This window comes from Phoca vitulina, unplaced genomic scaffold, assembly GCF_004348235.1.
Source record: "Phoca vitulina isolate PV1807 unplaced genomic scaffold, GSC_HSeal_1.0 scaffold109, whole genome shotgun sequence".
Classification (NCBI taxonomy): Eukaryota; Metazoa; Chordata; class Mammalia; order Carnivora; family Phocidae; genus Phoca; species Phoca vitulina.
Genome location: NW_022589812.1, coordinates 1,593,931 through 1,612,193, shown reverse-complemented (window position 1 = coordinate 1,612,193; position 18,263 = coordinate 1,593,931). Strand labels below are relative to the sequence as shown.

General features: G+C 41.9%; 1 protein-coding gene across 1 annotated transcript in view; it reads right to left on the bottom strand.

The window, feature by feature from the left end:
- Nucleotides 1-18,263, bottom strand: part of LOC116628023 (acyl-coenzyme A synthetase ACSM2B, mitochondrial-like) — a 38,331-nt gene that overhangs the window by 16,698 nt on the left and 3,370 nt on the right. The window contains exons 2-8 of the mRNA XM_032398063.1: nucleotides 15,592-15,802; nucleotides 13,410-13,617; nucleotides 12,005-12,148; nucleotides 4,096-4,252; nucleotides 1,855-1,934; nucleotides 1,512-1,635; nucleotides 254-334 (exon numbers count right to left, since the gene is read on the bottom strand). Coding sequence (XP_032253954.1) covers nucleotides 254-334; nucleotides 1,512-1,635; nucleotides 1,855-1,934; nucleotides 4,096-4,252; nucleotides 12,005-12,148; nucleotides 13,410-13,617; nucleotides 15,592-15,802 — 1,005 coding nt within the window. The remainder of the gene's footprint in view (nucleotides 1-253; nucleotides 335-1,511; nucleotides 1,636-1,854; nucleotides 1,935-4,095; nucleotides 4,253-12,004; nucleotides 12,149-13,409; nucleotides 13,618-15,591; nucleotides 15,803-18,263) is intronic.

The following is an 18,263-nucleotide window of genomic DNA, read 5'->3' as shown; positions in this document are numbered from 1 at the left end:
GGAACACTACATCAAAAACTAATGATGTATGGTGATTAACATAACATAATAAAAAAAAAGGATATGATTAATTTTCTTTCGTCTTTCCTCCCTCCCTCCCTTCCTTCTTTTCATCATTACCCTTCCTTTTTAAATATTATTTAAATATCTTTAATTTCCATGATTTTTCCTCAGTGAACAGTGTAATAAATAAATTCCTGAAAAATTAGTGCATTCCCTATTTTTCCCTCCCTCCTTAGAGCCCCTAACAAACCTGCACATCATAATGGGGAATAGCAGTTCCCAGGTAACCAGGTTTGATTTTCATGGTCTTGGAAACTCTGCAAGTGAGTCCCTGCAAAAGATTGGTAGACAGATTGGCAAACCTCAGGAGCAGTCACAGAAAAAAACAAGAAAAGATTTAGCAGAGCAGAGCAGATCTTAACATAGTCCTGTTCCTGGCTTCCTCCACTTTACTGGAACCCCCACCCTGGGGGTTGCACTACATTGTTTAGAAAGCATTCCAACTGACCCCTACCCAGGGAAAAGGAACTGACAGCCACATTTTAATCTATTTTGAGGGAGCTATACTTTAATAAGGGTCCATAGACCACAAAAGTCCTTTAAAACTGTATGGGATTAAATTACTTCCCATAAGAGAGCTAGTTCTGCTTGAATCCTAAAATGAATCCTACAGAGATGCTGGTGTTTAAAGGAACATTCCCTAAACATGGCTTTTTCTGAAAGGCTAGAAGCCCTTGCCACACATCCACTGTCCTCACCCACATTTGCAAAGTTCTTCCCCATCACAGTGCTCTCATCCATAAGCCCTCTCAGGAATCCTGCCAGAGGGACCCATTAGCGGTAGAGGGGTGTAGGATAAAAGAGTGGAGAGGAGGCCAGAGGTACTGAGAGTCACAGGTAAGAGGCAAGGTTGCTGGGGAAAATTTGCTGGGGAAACTATTCCTCAGGTTGTTTTGATAAAGCAGCAGAGTTTAGAGCAGTACAAAGTAAATTTTGGGGGGCCCCAAGAGGGGGCCCCAAGAGTTCCAAGAAGACATCTCAGCAGGTAAGGTGGGGGGCTTAGTGGGTTCTTCTCCCCATTCCTCACTTTAGTTTGAGCAGCTTAGGACAGAGTCTGACATTCTTGATAAATTTGGGTCTCTGCTAAAATGTTACCCCATTACAGAGGACTTTCCTGACAACCATATCGGAAATACCAGTCCCTCATCCCATGTCACCTCATGTCACCTGCTTTACTTTCCTCCATAGAACATCTCACTGTCTGCCATGTCATGTATCTATTAGTTTACGTCTCAGCCCCCCAATACCACTAGAATGTAATGTCCAGGAGAGGAGGAGCTCTGGCTACTTCGTTTCTATTCAATTGTCAATACCTATTCCACAGCAGGTGCTCAATAAATATTTATTGAATAAGTGCATGAATAAGTGGTGGCTCATATTTTTATTATCAGAGAGCCTTTTGAAGCCCACCAGGTGCACAAGCCCATGGTTGCCCTAGGAGCAGGTACCGTTTCTGTCTGGCCATAGAGTTCTCGGATGTCCAGTCCTGTCTGGGCCCTCCAGTTCTCCAAAGTGTCTGGAAGGAGGGTCTCTCCTCCACTGAAGCAGTTCTGGAGATGCGGGAACTTGTAACTGAAGGAGAGAAAGGGGGTAAATGTTCCCCCTGAGCCTCCCTGGAACCAAACTCTGTCCAGGTCTAAAGAGGATTCCAGGTACTTTAATGATGAGGTAGGCTTCATGGGGCAACCCATGCTTAACAGGTCAGAGAGATGAGCATATGTGTATGTGGTGGAGGCAGGAGGATGGACCAATAAACCCGGAGGCTCAAACCAACCCCCAAAGCCCCATCACCTAGAAAGATCCTGTTGTACCAACATCCGGTAAACAATGGGTGCTCCTACCATGTTGTTGATTGGGTAGCTGGACAGCACCTAGAGGGAGAGAGCTGGCTGACACTAACCACCAGATTAGGTGCTGAACTTATCAGCATACACAGTGGTTGCAAGCATGGGCCCTGGAGTTGGTCTCTGGATTTAAATCTTACCTTTTTTATTCTGTCTATTTCAGGCCAAATCCTCAAGCCAAAAATAACAAAGAAATAACCACCTATCATTACAGAGAAGGGTCCAGGACTCATTTGGAACATTTTTGTCAAATCCTGGCTTACTGTTCCTGCCACTTTAAAGACTCGCCCCCATTAACACACCTCTAGAATTATGTAAACCTCTAGTCACCAAGGGAAGGAGCTCAGTCAGTGTTGCAAATTGGACGTATGGTCTTGGTTAAGTCACTTAACCTTCCAGGACTAGCTTTGTTAACAGATTAGTTCCAGCCCTATTTTCCTGAAGCTATTTTTGGGACATAATTCAGGTATAAACGTGCTTTGAAAAGTTAAAAGCACCAGGGCATCTGGGTAGCTCAGTCAGTTAAGCAGCCGACTCTTGGTCTTGGCTCGGGTCATGATCTCAGGGTCCTCAGATCCAGCCCCTCGTTGGGCTCCATACTCAGCAGGGAGTCTGCTTGAGGATTCTTTCTCTCCCTCTCCCTTTGCCCCTCCCCCTGGCCACACACACACGCTCTCTCTCTCTCAAATAAATAAATCTTAAAGAAAAAAGTCAGAAGTGCCTATAAACAATTCAGTAAAAGTGTTATTAAAAATAGGTAGTACTGAATACTTGTCAGCCCTGTGCTATCTCATTGAATTCTCACGATAACCTCATGGAGTGTATATTAACACCCACATTTTAAGAAGGGAAAACTGTGAGTCAGAGGGTTAAATAATTTGCCCAAGGTCATACAACCAGCAGGGAGTGGAATCAGCATTTCTGGCCCATACTTTTAACTGTGATGCAACACCACCTCTATCCCATGTTTTGCTTTGTGCATAATTTATTACAAAGAGTGATTCAGGCAAAAATGTCTAGAAAAAAAGGATTAACATCAGCACATCACACAATTATTTCCTCTGAGTGTCCTTTTAAAAAAAAACGATTTTATTTATTTGTCAGAGAGAGAGAGAGCGCAAGCATGAGGACAAGCAGTGGGAGGGGCAGAGGGAGAAGCAGGCTCCCCGCTGAGCAAGGAGCCCAGTGCGGGACTCTATTCCAGGACCCTGGGGATCATGACCTGAGCCGAACGCAGACGCTTAACCATCTGAGCCACCCAGGTGTCCCTCCTCTGAGTGTTCATGATGAACTGGTATAAGTGATGAAAATTTTCTCATTTCCCTTATTGCTTTGCCTTACAGGAAGCCCAACAAACAATCGGCTACTTATTTGCTATACTTCTCCTTACTCCCCTTCATCCTACCCCCCTCAACCCACTGACATCTCCACCCTATATTTTCCTAATATGCTTTACAATTTTACATCTGTTTTCATGTTGCTGTTTTCCACTTGTGTCATTTAATAAAAGCCACTTCAAATCCTTTTCAGAAGAAGGCACTTACTCTGTTTAAATTTGTTTAAAACAGAGAATGATGGAACCATCTGAAGAGAATCTCTTGAGAGAATCCAGACCATGCCTGACCTTTTGACCTTTAAGTATGCCAACCATGCCTCAGTTTGCTCCCAGGGTCTCTGTTGCCAGCCAAACAGAAGTCTGAGTGGACCATCAACTGCTTCAGAGACCTGGAGGCCCCAGGACATCAAAGGCCCAACTCCCCATCTATGTTGTAGAATCCAACACAGGGTGTGCATTTTCAAGCAAAATAAACCCATTTCCATTGCTTTGTTCCTCCAGGGTCATGTAACATGTAGATTTTATTTAATGGCTGTCCCATTAAGTTCCACAGGAAAAAATCTGATACTCAACACCAAAGCAAGAGCCCATTAAATGTTTTGAGTGAACGAATGGCCAATGATAACTGCCTCCTAAATATATTCCTTTTATCTGTATATGGGTCTCTCTCCTTTCCTGGACCAGGAGCTCAAGGAGGGCAGGGACTATTTCCATCTTACTTACCAAATACTGTCCATCCATGTGGCAAGAGTTAGTAAATATTTGCTGAATTGAAAAGAAACTGAAATAAACTGGAGTGTGCAAACCTTGGGCTACCTCTGACCTTCTGGTGCAAACTGGATCCTGTCTTACCTTTAGAATGACTACTGGGTCAAACTTTGGCAAGAGATGGATAAATGTGCATGCTCCTGCTGTCCAAGGTTCCAGAAATGAACTCAAGATGTTCAGTATCCAAGCTGTGTCTGATATGGTCCACATTATGTCAGAGGTTTGCAGGTCTGTCCATATGCTGAGAATATAGAAGAAATACATGTACATACAAATACATGAGTGCATGATGGGGTGGGCAGAGCACGAGTATGTATTGGGGGGTGGGGTGAGTGTGTGCAAGTGTGTGTGTGTGTTTGTAGCACTTATACATAAGTATAAGCAGGCGGAGGTAAGGAGAGTTGTTCTAGCCACATGTCCTATTTCAAGAAGGAGTGAGTATTCAGAAGGTGTGACCTCAGTTGACATGACCTAACAGATAATTGGGTCTCATTCTCATTTTATCCCCAGAACTTAATAAAGTTTTTGGCATGAGGTAACCACCCAGAAAATGTTTACCAACAAAAGACATCTAAGTGAATATTCTAAAAAGTGGCCTTGTGACACCTTGGAGAAGAAAAGATGGCGGAGGAGTAGGGGACCCTATTTCAACTGGTCCCCGGAATTGAGCTGGATATCTACCAGACCATTCTGAGCACCCACGAAACCAGCCTGAGATGTAAGAAGATCTGGATCTTTACAAACAGAATATCGCAGGCGGTTGGTTTCGAGGTATGAAGCGGGGAGCCATGATTCTGCAGGCAGATATCGGAGGATAAACGGCAGCGGGAGGGAGCCTGTCCATGGGGACCCTACACCGCCGGTGAGCGACAGCCTCACGTGCTGGGGACGGGGCACAGACTCACAGACCAGCAGCGGGGGGGAAATGACTTTAGGGCAGCCCCCGGGGGCAGAAACCCACAGCAGCGGGGTCGCGCGTGCGAACTGGGAGCGGCTGGTGGTTTTAGAAGCACAAAGGGCAGAGACGTGCCCCGACCTGGAGGCAGGACTGGGGGCGCTGTGGAGGGGCGCACAACCCAGGCCGCTGCAGTTTATAACAGCAGGGACAGAAATGGAGACAGTGTGGCCTGGAGAGCTCATTGAAGAACAGACTGCGGTCTCTCTGCTCTGAGGCAGAGGGTTGGAAACGGTCTCTTCTGCTCTGACTCGCAGAAGAGACGCGGAAGAGACGCGGAAAGCTGCCAGGGAAAGGCGCCAGAGAACAAAAGCCCCAAAGACTGATTCCTGCTGAGCCCATCCCCCGCCACAGGGGTCATGGCAACTCCACCCAAACAGGGTTGCCTGAGTAACAGCGCAGCAGGCCCCTCCCCCAGAAGACAGGCTGGGAAAACAAGAGGCCAGCAACCCTAAGGTCCCAAGAAAACAGGTGCATCTTGCTTGGGTTCTGGTCAATAATTTGGACTCTATACATTCCTTCAAACATCCATCAACAGAATGACTAGGAGGAGGAACCCCCAAAATAGAAAAGACTCAGAGATTATGACTTATGCTGCAGATTTACAAATGAATGCAGATATAACCAAGATGTGGGAGATGGAATTCAGGCTAGCAATTGTGAAGACAATGGCTAGAATGGAGAAATCAATTAATGGCAACATAGAGTCTCTAAGGGCAGAAATGAAAGCTGAATTGGCAGAACTTAAAAATGCTATCAATGAGATCCAATCCAATCTAGATAATCGAAGAGCTAGGGTAAGTGAGGCAGAAGAATGAATAAGCGACCTGGAAGACAATATAATAGATAAAAAGGGAAAAGAGGAGGCCAGGGAAAAACAACTCAGAATCCATGAAAATAGAATCAGAGAAATAAGTGACACCATGAAGCGTTCCAATGTCAGAATAATTGGAATCCTGGAGGGAGTGGAGAGAGAGAGAGGACTAGAAGATGTATTTGAGCAAATCTTAGCTGAGAACTTCCCTAATCTGGGGATTGAAACAAATATTCGTGTCCTAGAGGCAGAGAGGACCCCTCCCAAGATCAACGAAAAGAGGCCAACACCCCGGCATGTAATAGTAAAACTTGCAAATCTTAGAACCAAGGAAACCATCTTAAGGGCAGTTAGGGGGAAGAGATTCCTTACGTACAGAGGGAGGAATATCAGAATAACGTCAGACCTATCCACAGAGACCTGGCAAGCCAGAAAGGCCTGGCAAGACATATTCAGGGTACTAAATGAGAAAAACATACAGCCAAGAATACTTTATCCAGCAAGGCTGTCATTTAGAATGGATGGAGAGATGCAGAGCTTCCACGACCGGCAGAAACTGAAAGAATACGTGACCACTAAGCCGGCCCTGCAAAAAATATTAAGGGGGGTTCTATAAAAGGAGAAAGACCCCAAGAGTCATATACAACAGAAATTTACAGGGTCAATCTATAAAAACAACGTCTTCACAGGCAACATGATGACAATTAATTCATATCTTTCAATAATCACTCTCAACGTGAATGGCCTAAACGCTCCCATAAAACGGCACAGGGTTGCAGATTGGATAAAAAGACAGGACTCTTCCATATGCTGCCTACAAGAGACTCATTTTGAACCTAAAGATACATCCAGACTGAAAGTGAAGGGATGGAGATCCACCTTCCATGTCAGCGGACCTCAAAAGAAAGCTAGGGTATCAGTTCTTATATCAGACAAATTAGATTTTAAACTAAAGTCTGTAATTAGAGACACAGAAGGACACTATATCATTCTTAAAGGGTCTATCCAACAAGAAGATCTAACGATTGTAAATATCTATGCCCCCAAAATAGGAGCAGCCATCTACATAAGCCAACTGTTAACCAAAATAAAGAGTCCTATTGATAACAATATGTTAATTGTAGGAGACCTCAATACTCCACTCTCAGCAACGGACAGATCATCTAAGCAGAAAATCAACAAGGAAACAAGAGCTTTGAATGATACATTGGACAAGATGGACCTCATAGATATTTACAGAACATTCCACCCTAAAACAACAGAATACTCATTCTTCTCGAGCACACATGAAACTTTCTCCAGAATAGACCACATACTGGGTCACAAATAGGTCTCAACCGATACCAAAAGACTGAGATTATTCCCTGCAAATTCTCAGATGGTAATGCTTTAAAACTGGAACTCAATCACAAGAAAAAATTTGGAAGAAATTCAAACACTTGGAAGCTAAAGACCACTCTGCTCAAGAATGTTTGGGTCAACCAGGAAATCAAAGAAGAACTTAAACAATTCATGGAAATCAATGAGAATGAAAACACATCGGTCCAAAACCTATGGGATACTGCAAAGGCGGTCCTAAGGGGGAAATTCATAGCCATCCAAGCCTCACTCAAAAAAATAGAAAAATCCCGAATTCACCAACTAACTCTACACCTTAAAGAACTAGAGAAAAAGCAACAAACGATGCCTGAGCCACGCATTAGAAGAGAAATAATTAAAATTAGAGCAGAGATCAATGAATTAGAAACCAAAAACACAGTAGATCAGATCAACGAAACTAGAAGCTGGTTCTTTGAAAGAATTAATAAGATCGATAAACCACTGGCCAGACTTATGCAAAAGAAAAGAGAAAGCACCCAAATTAATAAAATTATGAATGAAAGGGGAGAGATCATGACTAACACCAAGGAAATAGAAACAATTATTAGAAATTATTATCAACAACTATATGCTAATAAACTGAGCAATCTGGATGAAATGGAGGCCTTCCTGGAAACCTATAAGCTGCCAAGACTGAAACAGGAAGAAATTGACAACCTGAATAGGCCAATAACCAGTAACAAGATTGAAGCAGTGATCAAAAACCTCCCAAAAAACAAGAGTCCAGGGCCTGATGGATTCCCTGGAGAATTCTACCAAACATTCAAAGAAGAAATAATACCTATTCTACTGAAGCTGTTTCAACAAATAGAAACAGAAGGAAAACTTCCAAACTCATTCTATGAGGCCAGCATTACCTTAATCCCCAAACCAGGCAAAGACCCCATCAAAAAGGAGAATTTCAGATGGATATCCCTGATGAATATGGATTCCAAAATCCTCAACAAAATCCTAGCTAATAGGATCCAACAATACATTAAAAGGATCATCCACCGCGACCAAGTGGGATTTATCCCTGGGATGCAAGGGTGGTTCAACATTCGGAAATCATTCAGTGTGATAGAACACATTAATCAGAGGAGGGAGAAGAACCATATGGTCCTCTCAATTGATGCAGAAAAAGCATTTGACAAAATACAACATCCTTTCCTGATTAAAACTCTTCAGAGTAGAGGGATAGAGGGAACATTCCTCAAGTTCATAAAATCCATCTATGAAAAACCCACAGTGAATATCATCCTCAATGGGGAAAGCTGAGAGCCTTTCCCTTAAGATCAGGAACATGTCAAGGATGCCCACTCTCGCCACTATTGTTCAACATAGTACTAGAAGTCCTAGCAACAGCAATCAGACAACAAAAAGAAATAAAAGGTATTCAAATTGGCAATGAAGAAGTCAAACTCTCTCTTTTCGCAGACAACATGATACTTTATGTGGAAAATCCAAAAGACTCCACCCCCAAATTACTAGAACTCATCCAGCAATTCAGTAATGTGGCAGGATACAAAATCAATGCACAGAAATCAGTTGCTTTCTTATACACTAACAACGCAACTGTAGAAAGAGAAATTAGAGAAACGATTCCCTTTACAATAGCACCAAAAACCATAGATACCTCGGAATAAACCTAACCAAAGAGGTAAAGGATCTATACTCTAGGAACTACAGAGCACGCATGAAAGAAATTGAAGAAGACACAAAAAGATGGAAAAATATTCCATGCTCATGGATCGGAAGAATAAACATTGTTAAAATGTCTATGCTACCCAGAGCAATCTATACCGTCAATGCCATCCCGATCAAAATTCCAATGACATTTTTCAAAGTGCTGGAACAAACAATCCTAAAATTTGTATGGAATCAGAAAAGACCCTGAATCACCAAGGAAATGTTGAAAAAGAAAAACAAAGCTGGGGGCATCACGTTGCCCGATTTCAAGCTATATTACAAAGCTGTGATCACCAAGACAGCATGGTACTGGCACAAAAACAGACATATAGACCAATGGAACAGAATAGAGAACCCAGATATGGACCCTCAACTCTATGGTCAAATAATCTTCGACAAAGCAGGAAAAAACATGCAATGGAAAAAAGACAGTCTCTTCAATAAATGGTGCTGGGAAAATTGGACAGCCACATGCAGAAGAATGAAACTCGACCATTCTCTAACACCATTCACAAAGATAAACTCAAAATGGATGAAAGACCTCAATGTGAGATAGGAATCCATCAAAATCCTAGAGGAGAACATAGGCAGTAACCTCTTTGACATCGGCCACAGCAACTTCTTTCAAGATACATCTCCAAAAGCTAGTGAAACAAAAGCAAAAATGAACTTTTGGGACTTCATCAAGATAAAAAGCTTCTGCACAACAAAGGAAACAGTCAACAAAACAAAGAGGCAACCCACAGAATGGGAGAAGATATTTGCAAATGACACTACAGATAAAGGGCTGGTATCCAAGATCTATAAAGAACTTCTCAAACTCAACACCCAAAAAACAAATAATCAAGTCAAAAACAGACACTTCTCCAAAGAAGACATACAAATGGCTAACAGACACATGAAAAAATGTTCATCATCATTAGCCATCAGGGAAATTCAAATCAAAACCACATTGAGATACCACCTTACACCAGTTAGAATGGCAAAAATGGACAGGGAGAGAAACAACAAATGTTGGAGAGGTTGTGGAGAAAGGGGAACCCTCTTACATTGTTGGTGGGAATGCAAGTTGGTACAGCCACTTTGGAAAACAGTGTGGAGGTGCCTCAAAAAATTAAAAATAGAGCTACCCTATGACCCAGCAATTGCACTACTGGGTATTTACCCCAAAGACACAGATGTAGTGAAAAGAAGGGCCATATGCACCCTAATGTTCATAGCAGCAATGTCTGCAATAGCCAAACTGTGGAAAGAGCTGAGATGCCCTTCAACAGATGAATGGATAAAGAAGATGTGGTCCATAAATACAATGGAATATTACTCAGCCATCAGAAAGGATGAATACCCAACTTTTACATCGACATGGATGGGACTGGAGGAGATTATGCTAAATGAAATAAGTCAAGCAGAGAAAGTCAATAATCATATGGTTTCACTTATTCGTGGAACATAAGGAATAGCATGGAGGACATTAGGAGAAGGAAGGGAAAAATGAAGGGACGGAAATCGGAGGGAGAGATGAATCATGAGTGACTATGGACTCTGAGAAACAAACAGGGTTTTAGATAGGAGGGGGGAGGGGAGATTGGTTAGCTCGGTGACGGGTATTAAGGAGGGCATGTACTGCATGGAGCACTGGGTGTTATATGAAAACAATGGGTCGTGGATCGGCACATCAAAAACTAATGATGTATTGTATGGTGACTAACATAATATAATAAAAATTTTTTTTAATTAAAAAAAATTTTAGAAAGTGGCCTTGCTAAGTTCTAGTTTGGTTGGATAGAGCTTTGGTTCTCTTTTCTTGAAGAATCATGAACTGCCTACGCACAGTTGAAGGTCCTATACAGGGTGAAATGTGTCTCCCTCCTCTCTTCAGGCCAGAATAAAAGTTATTAGCCCTGTCTTAAAGCAAAAATAATTTAGGCTAGACACAAAGAACTTCCCTGTGGCTGGGAATCATCATAATATGTGTCTCTTACCAAAGATGATTAATATTTTCAGCTCTGTAGGGAAATTGGGTCTATTTGGCATATTGGGACCAAATTTTGGGGTGAGGGGTGGAAATTTAATATCTTACTTACATTTAAGTGATTTATCATCCCATTTTTTTGAAACTGCATTTTACTATAGCTCTTCTATTAAATAATTTCTATTAAATAATTTAATTTTCTGGTACTACAGACTCATAGATGGGGCATTTAAGTTTTTTACATTTTTTGCATTAAAATATTTTTCCAGTTCTAATAATAGACTTAACATGATAAGCAGGATATCCTGAAAAAAAAAAAAGACCCTGAATATCTCTTATTATTGCATGACAACCTTGGCACAGTATTTTGATTCCATTGATGAGGTTGATATATTGTAAAAGAAAATTCTGAATTATGGGATCTGAGATTCAGAAATTCTGAGATCTCAGTTCATTTCATTACAGTTGACCCTTGAACAACATGGGTTTGAACTGCATGGGTCCATTTACATGCAGATTTTTTTCAATACAGTATAGTACTGTAAATGTATTTTCTCTACTTTATGATTTTCTTAATAAAATGCTCTTTTCTCATGCATACTTTATTGTAGAATACAGTATATAATGCATATAACATACAACATAGGTGTTAATTGATTATGTTATCAGTAAGGCTTCTGGTCAACAGTAGGTTATTAGTAGTTAAGTTTTGGGGTAGTCAAAAGTTATACCTGGATTTCAGCAGCACAGGGGCCAGTGCCCCTAACCCTTGTATTGTTCAAGGGTAAACTCTAATGCAATTATAGCTTCCACCTCAACAGATTTGAAAAGTAATTTGATGCTGACAGCCAAAATGCCCTCTTGGAATGTGGGTGGCATCAAAGCAAATTACCAGCATTCCAAAGGACAAGATATAGATGGACTGGAGGGGGAAATGCACATAGACCTTGTGCTAATCCTATTAGACACATGGCTCAAAGTACTGAAGAGGTTTAGAGATCCCAAGTTATCTGGAACAAAAATGTCCCACCAAAGGTCACTAGATACCCAGCTTGCTAAGCCATGCTCCCTCTTGCCCGGCTTCCCAACTGTCTTTCTCAGAAGCAGCAGATGGTAGCCCATGCAAAGAGAACTGGATTTGAGCTCAGAAAAGTCTCAAGCCCTGGTCATGTAGTTTTCTGTAGAGAGAAAGGGTTTCTCTTACCCAGCATCCATCTTGGCCTTGATGCCCAGGCTTGAGTGGGAGTGTTCTGCCATCTTGGGAAGGCCACTAGTCCCACTGGTGAAGTAGATGGCAGCTGCTTCTTGGCTTCCAGTCTCTACACAGCAATGAGTGGTAGATGCTTCTCTGACAAAGACACAGACTGTCACATTCTCAGATCTCCCTGGGACACTAGATGTCCCGGCGACTCATCTCTTCCCATCTTCCCCCATGCTGGCAAGTCAGCCAACCCACTTCAGAAGGGGTGCTTATGAATGATTAAGATCAAGGGATTCTGAGTCAGTCACACTTGGGCTCAAAACCCACTCAGATTCGGCACTTGATGTGACTTCAGACTATTTATTTAACTTCTTTGAGTTTCACTTTCTGTATCTGTGAAATGTTATCAATAATATCCATCTCACAGAGTTACTGAGAAAATTAACTGTAACAAAGAAAATGAGCAACTTGCTTGGCAAAAACTCCATAAATGTTAACCTGATTGTTGTTGGGAGCCCTCACAGGATACCAGTTAATAGTAGGTGCTCATTTAGTATCAGTTTTCACAATACAACCTCCTCTATTCCCTTGACTTCCCTCTCTTGAACATCTCCTCTAGTGTCCCAATTTCAAGTCTTTCAAAGCTGGTTGCATGTTGTCAACTTCTCTGACAGTTATCTTAAAGACCATGGCATTAGAAAAAGCTTTTGTTCTCCCTAGGGGTTTCTTAAGGTCTATGTCTCTAATGGAGGGAGTCCAGACATGTGACAGGGAAATGCATTCTTACAGCCAAGCGTGCCATACACTGCTGGAAGGACTAATAGAGTCCTCTGCTTTAGAAGCCTAGCTTAGAGATACAGAGGGTGAGAGGAGGATATTCACTATATCATCCTCTGCGTTTTACCTCAGATGCTCTTGGCCTCACCTCTGATTCCTGCCAGGTTTGCAGTAAACAGCTCTGGGCATTTCAATCCACTTGGTAGTGCTTCTGGTGTGGACTATGGCTGATTCACTTGTGCCCCAGGATTTCTCTGTTGCCATGATGGCATGGGACTCTGAGCCTGCTCTGCATGCATGCATATGCAGCCTGGAAGTATGGGGTAGATGATACCCACCCCCCATACAACCGTCCACCAATGGGGCTCAGAGGCTGATGGCTCAAAGATTGTCAGTCCTTCAGTGGATAATGCTGAGAGGCATTCTGTGAGGTCCCTGCAGATCAAGCCCACTTATCGCATGCAGTGACTCAATAATAAACTCTTAAATTAGCTTTTCCTTCATCCCTGCTTCACACTCCCCAGTCCCACACTCTGCTCGCTGGAGCTTCCAAATAAAGCACATACACATAAGTGGTTTGTTCAGTTTCCACTTTTGGTGAAAACACAGGCTGAGACATGTAGAAACTCACCGTAGTAGTGTCTTAAAGTCCAGCCACCCATCCCGGCTTTTCTCAGATACGAGTAGCTTCATTTTCAGAGAAGGGCAGTCAGAGGCCACAGTGTCCACTACCTGGGCCACTTCATCCCCAGCCACGATGGCCCTGGCTTTAGACACCTGCAGCCTATAGAGAATGTCCTTGGCTTTCATCTGGATAGTCCCAGGCATGAAGACGAGGCCTAGAGAAGCCAAATGTCTTAGAGAGAACTGGGAGGGATGGTTATCTTCTTCCCTAGAGAAGCTTGATGTAATCAACCAATAGGGAGCAAATGGGGGAAGATGGGTTGAGGAAGGGATGACCAATGGAGAATATCAGTAGCAAGGCACCAAAGATCAGAGAGTGATTTGACCACCAATTTCCTGGGTATGTTAGAACTGTAAGGGGTCAACCAGGACTAAGGAGAGAAACTGAGTTGCCTGATGTCATGCCATGGACAGTCTAAGCGCCTCCCACACACACAATGCCCTACGGAAGTTTCACGTATCCAAAGACTTTCATACAGTAATTAAACTACGGAAAGGCTCTTAGAATTTCTCCATCCTGAAACACAGGTCCTGCTCTAGGGCCTGGTTACTTCTCCCAAACCTGGAACACGGAATTTTCTTGGGCAAGAGTGCTCTTAGCTTTGATTTTGTCTTCTATCTTGATTAGACCCGTGTGATTTTGTTTATTCTTCTGGAGAATAACTAGACTTATATTTCACCATTTACAAAGCTTATTTCACATGTTCCTCCTCATGCACAGCTTTTACCCCTGGCTCACTTTCTTCCCACTCTTAACCTTCAGGATCCACACTGCAGACCTGTTAACCAACTCCAGTGTGTCTCCAACACAATGGCCATGTTGAGTCAGGCCCGCAGAAAAACAGACACATGTCCCACACTAAGTTCTCCTTCCCTTCAGACGGTAATCTCTCAGGGTGTCATCTTCCTTGTGTGGCCTGTTCACTTTCTCCATGGGACCTCAAGTTCCTACTTTCTACTTCCTCTGATTACTCCTACGTCTTGACCATACTTATATCTTCCTCCTTATTGATGAGAATACCTGTTACATGTGAGAGAAGCCAGGAAGGGTCGGGTGGGAATGAGGGTAGGTTGTGCAGGTGTTTCTGTGACTCTTCTTACACCTCTCCACTTCTCATCTCTTGAATCTAAAGGCTGATGATTCTTGAATTTCTGTCTCCATCTCAGATATTGTGCCCTTCAGTGCAACATCTCACTTTCCATCCCTTCTTTTCTTTTTCCCATACATATTTTAATTGGTATATAATAGACATATAACACTGTACTAAGTTTAGGTGTACCACATAATAATTTGATATATGGATATATTATTAAATGATTACCACGCTTTGCTAACATCCATCACCACACATAATTACAAATTTTCTTTTCTGGTGATAACAACTTTTAAGATCTACTCTCTTAGCGGCTTTCAAATACACAATACAGTATTGTTAACTATAGTTCCCATGCTGTCCATTACATCCCCAGGACCTATCTATATTGTAACTGGAACTTCTCATCCCTTCTTGAACATCACATGGGTATCTCTAACTCAACAGTTCCCAAATTGAACCTGCCATTTTACCCTGATAGCCCCATATCTGCTTCTCCCTGTGGTCCTCACTTTAGTGAAAGCCTGAAGCATCCATCCAGTTGCCAGAGTTTCTATGACTTCTCCATCTCCCTGGCTTTCTTTCTCTATCATATGTCATTCGTCAAAAAGACAAAAAAAAAGATGAATGTATAGACCATGTTTTGTCTCACACTCCCCAGTCCCACACTCTGCTCGCTGGAGCTCCCAAATAAAGCACATACACATAAGTGGTTTGTTCAGTTTCCACTTTTGGTGAAAACACAGGCTGAGACATGTAGAAACTCACCATAGTAGTGTCTTAAAGTCCAGCCACCCATCCCGGCTTTTCTCAGATAAAGAATCTGAGATTCTTTATGCTAATCTGAGAATTAGCAACCTCTAGTACAGTGCTTGGTGCACAGTTTACTTAATAATTGAACAAAGGGTGGTATTTCCATATGAGGAGAGACAGCATGCTATGTAGAGGGGACATCTTTTGGGAAGGGTGGTGGAATTTCTCTGCCAACAGCTTCACAAGGGAGATAGTGACCAGGCCAGGCAATCAATTACCAACCTGCTCGCATGCAGCCCAGGGTCACCAGCCACCACTCAGGTACTCGGGGCAGCACCACCGCCACACGGTCCCCAGGCTGCAGGCCGCATGCCCCCGAAAGGACATTGGCTGCCTGATGGCTGAGTTCCCTCAGTTGGCTGAAGTTCCACACTATTTCATCCCCATCACCGCTCACCCACCACAGGGCTGGGCCTGGAGGTCGCCTGCCAGCCTGAAGAAAGAGAAGATCTGCTGCTCAGGGTGGGCTGGCACAAACATGCATGTAGAATAAATCATGTCTTGGAATTGTCACATCAATGCTTAGTAGACTTGTTGATCTCAGGATCCCCTCTACACTCCAAAGAACTTTTATTTATATGGGTTCTATCTATCTCTATTTACTACATTAGAAATTAAAATAGAGAAATTTTACAAATGTGTGCTTTTACAAATAACAGATGCAAACCATTATACATTACCACAAATATTATATGTTTTAATAAAGAGGTAAGTATATTTTCTAAAACAAAAAAAGGAAAAGAGTAGCTTTGTTTTACATTTTTGCAAATCTCTTTCACATCTTCCTTACTGAAGATAGTTGGATTCTTTTATTTGTTTCTACCACTATGTTGCAGTGTTACCTGCCATGTAGTCTCTGGAAAATACCACTATATACTTGTCAGAGCATGACAGCAAAAAAGGCAAATTTATCTTAGATTTATTTATTTGTTTTCCCCTCTCTAGGTATTTATTTTTTGTTTTTCTTTTTTATTATGGTCAAATATACATACCATAAAATTTACCATTTTAACCATTTTTTGTGGGTTTTTTTTCCATTTTTTAATTAACATATAATGTATTATTTGTTTCAGGGGTACAGGTCTGTGATTCATCAGTCTTACACAATTCACAGTGCTCACCATAGCACATACCCTCCCCAATGTCCATCACCCAGCCATCCTATCCTTCCCACCCCCCTCCACTCCAGCAACCCTCAGTTTGTTTCCTGAGATTAAGAGTCTCTTATGGTTTGTCTCCCTCTCTGGTTTCATCTTGTTTCATTTTTCCCTCCCCTCCCCTATGATCCTCTGTCTCGTTTCTAAAATTCCTCATATCAGTGAGATCATATGATACTTGCCTTTCTCTGATTGACTTATTTCGCTTAGCATAATACCCTCTAGTTCCATCCACGTCATTGCAAATGGCAAGATTTCATTTTTTTGATAGCTGCATAATATTCCATTGTATATATATACCACATCTTCTTTATCCATTCATGGAGGTTCCTCAAAAATTTGAAAATAGAGCAACCTATGACCCAGCAATTGCACTACTGGGTATTTACCCCAAAGATACAAATGTAGTGATCTGAAAGGGCACATGCACCCCAATGTTTATAGCAGCAATGTCCACAATAGCCAAACTATGGAAAGAGCCTAGATGTCCATCATTTTAACCATTTTTAAGCATACAGTTCAGTGGTATTAAGTGCATTTGCATTACTGTGCAATCATCACCACCATCCATCGCCACAACTTTCTCATCTTTCTAGACGGAAACTCTGTCCTCATTATACAAGATCTCCCCAGTTCACTACCCTCCCAGCACCTGGCAACCAGCATTCTACTTTCTGTCTCTATGAATTTGACTGCTCTAGGAACCTCATATAAATGGAAACATACAACATTTGTCCTTCTGTGACTGGCTTATTTCACTTAACATAGTATCTTCAAGGTTCATCCATGTTGTAGCATACGACACAAATTTCATTTTTTTTAAAGGCTGAACAATATTCCATTTTATGGATGTGCCCCATTCTGTTTATCCATTCATCCACTGAACCTACCTTTTGGCTATTGTGAATAATCCTGCTATGAACATGGGTGTACAAGTATCTCTTCAAGACCATGCTCTTCATTTTCATTCATTTCCATGTATTTTTTAATTTCTTTTTTTAAATTTTTTTTTAAAGAATTTATTTATTTATTTGAGAGAGACAGAGAGAAAGAGCATGAGCAGAGAGAGAGAGAAGCAGGCTCCCTGCTGAGCAGGGAGCTCAATGCAGCACTTGATCCCAGGACCCCAAGATAATGACCTGAGCCAAAGGCAGATGCTTAACTGACTGAGCCACCCAGGCACCCCGTATTTTTTAATTTCTTCTTTGATTTCCTGGTTGACCCATTCATAGCATTGTGGTCAGAAAATAGGCATGGTATGATCTCAATCTTTTTGTACTTGTTGAGGGCTGATTTGTGACTAGTATGTGATCTATTCTGGAGAATGTCCCATGTGCACTTGAAAAGAATGTCTATTCTGCTGCATTGGAATGAAATGTTCTGAATATATCTGTTAAGTCCATCTGGTCCAGTGTGACATTCAAAGCCATTGTTTCCTTGTTGATTTTCTGCTTAGATGATCTGTCCATTGCTGTAAGTGGGGTGTTAAAGTTCCCTACTAGTATTGTATTATTATCAATGAGCTTCTTTATGTTTGTTATTAATTGTTTTATATATTTGGGTGCTCCCATGTTGAGGGCATAAATATTCACAGTTGTTAGATCTTCTTGTTGGATAGATCCCTTTATTATGATATAGTACCCTTTTTCATCTTTTGTTACAGTCTTTGGTTTAAAATCCAGTTTGTCTGAAAGACCCCATCAAAAAGGAGAATTACAGACCAATATCCCTGATGAA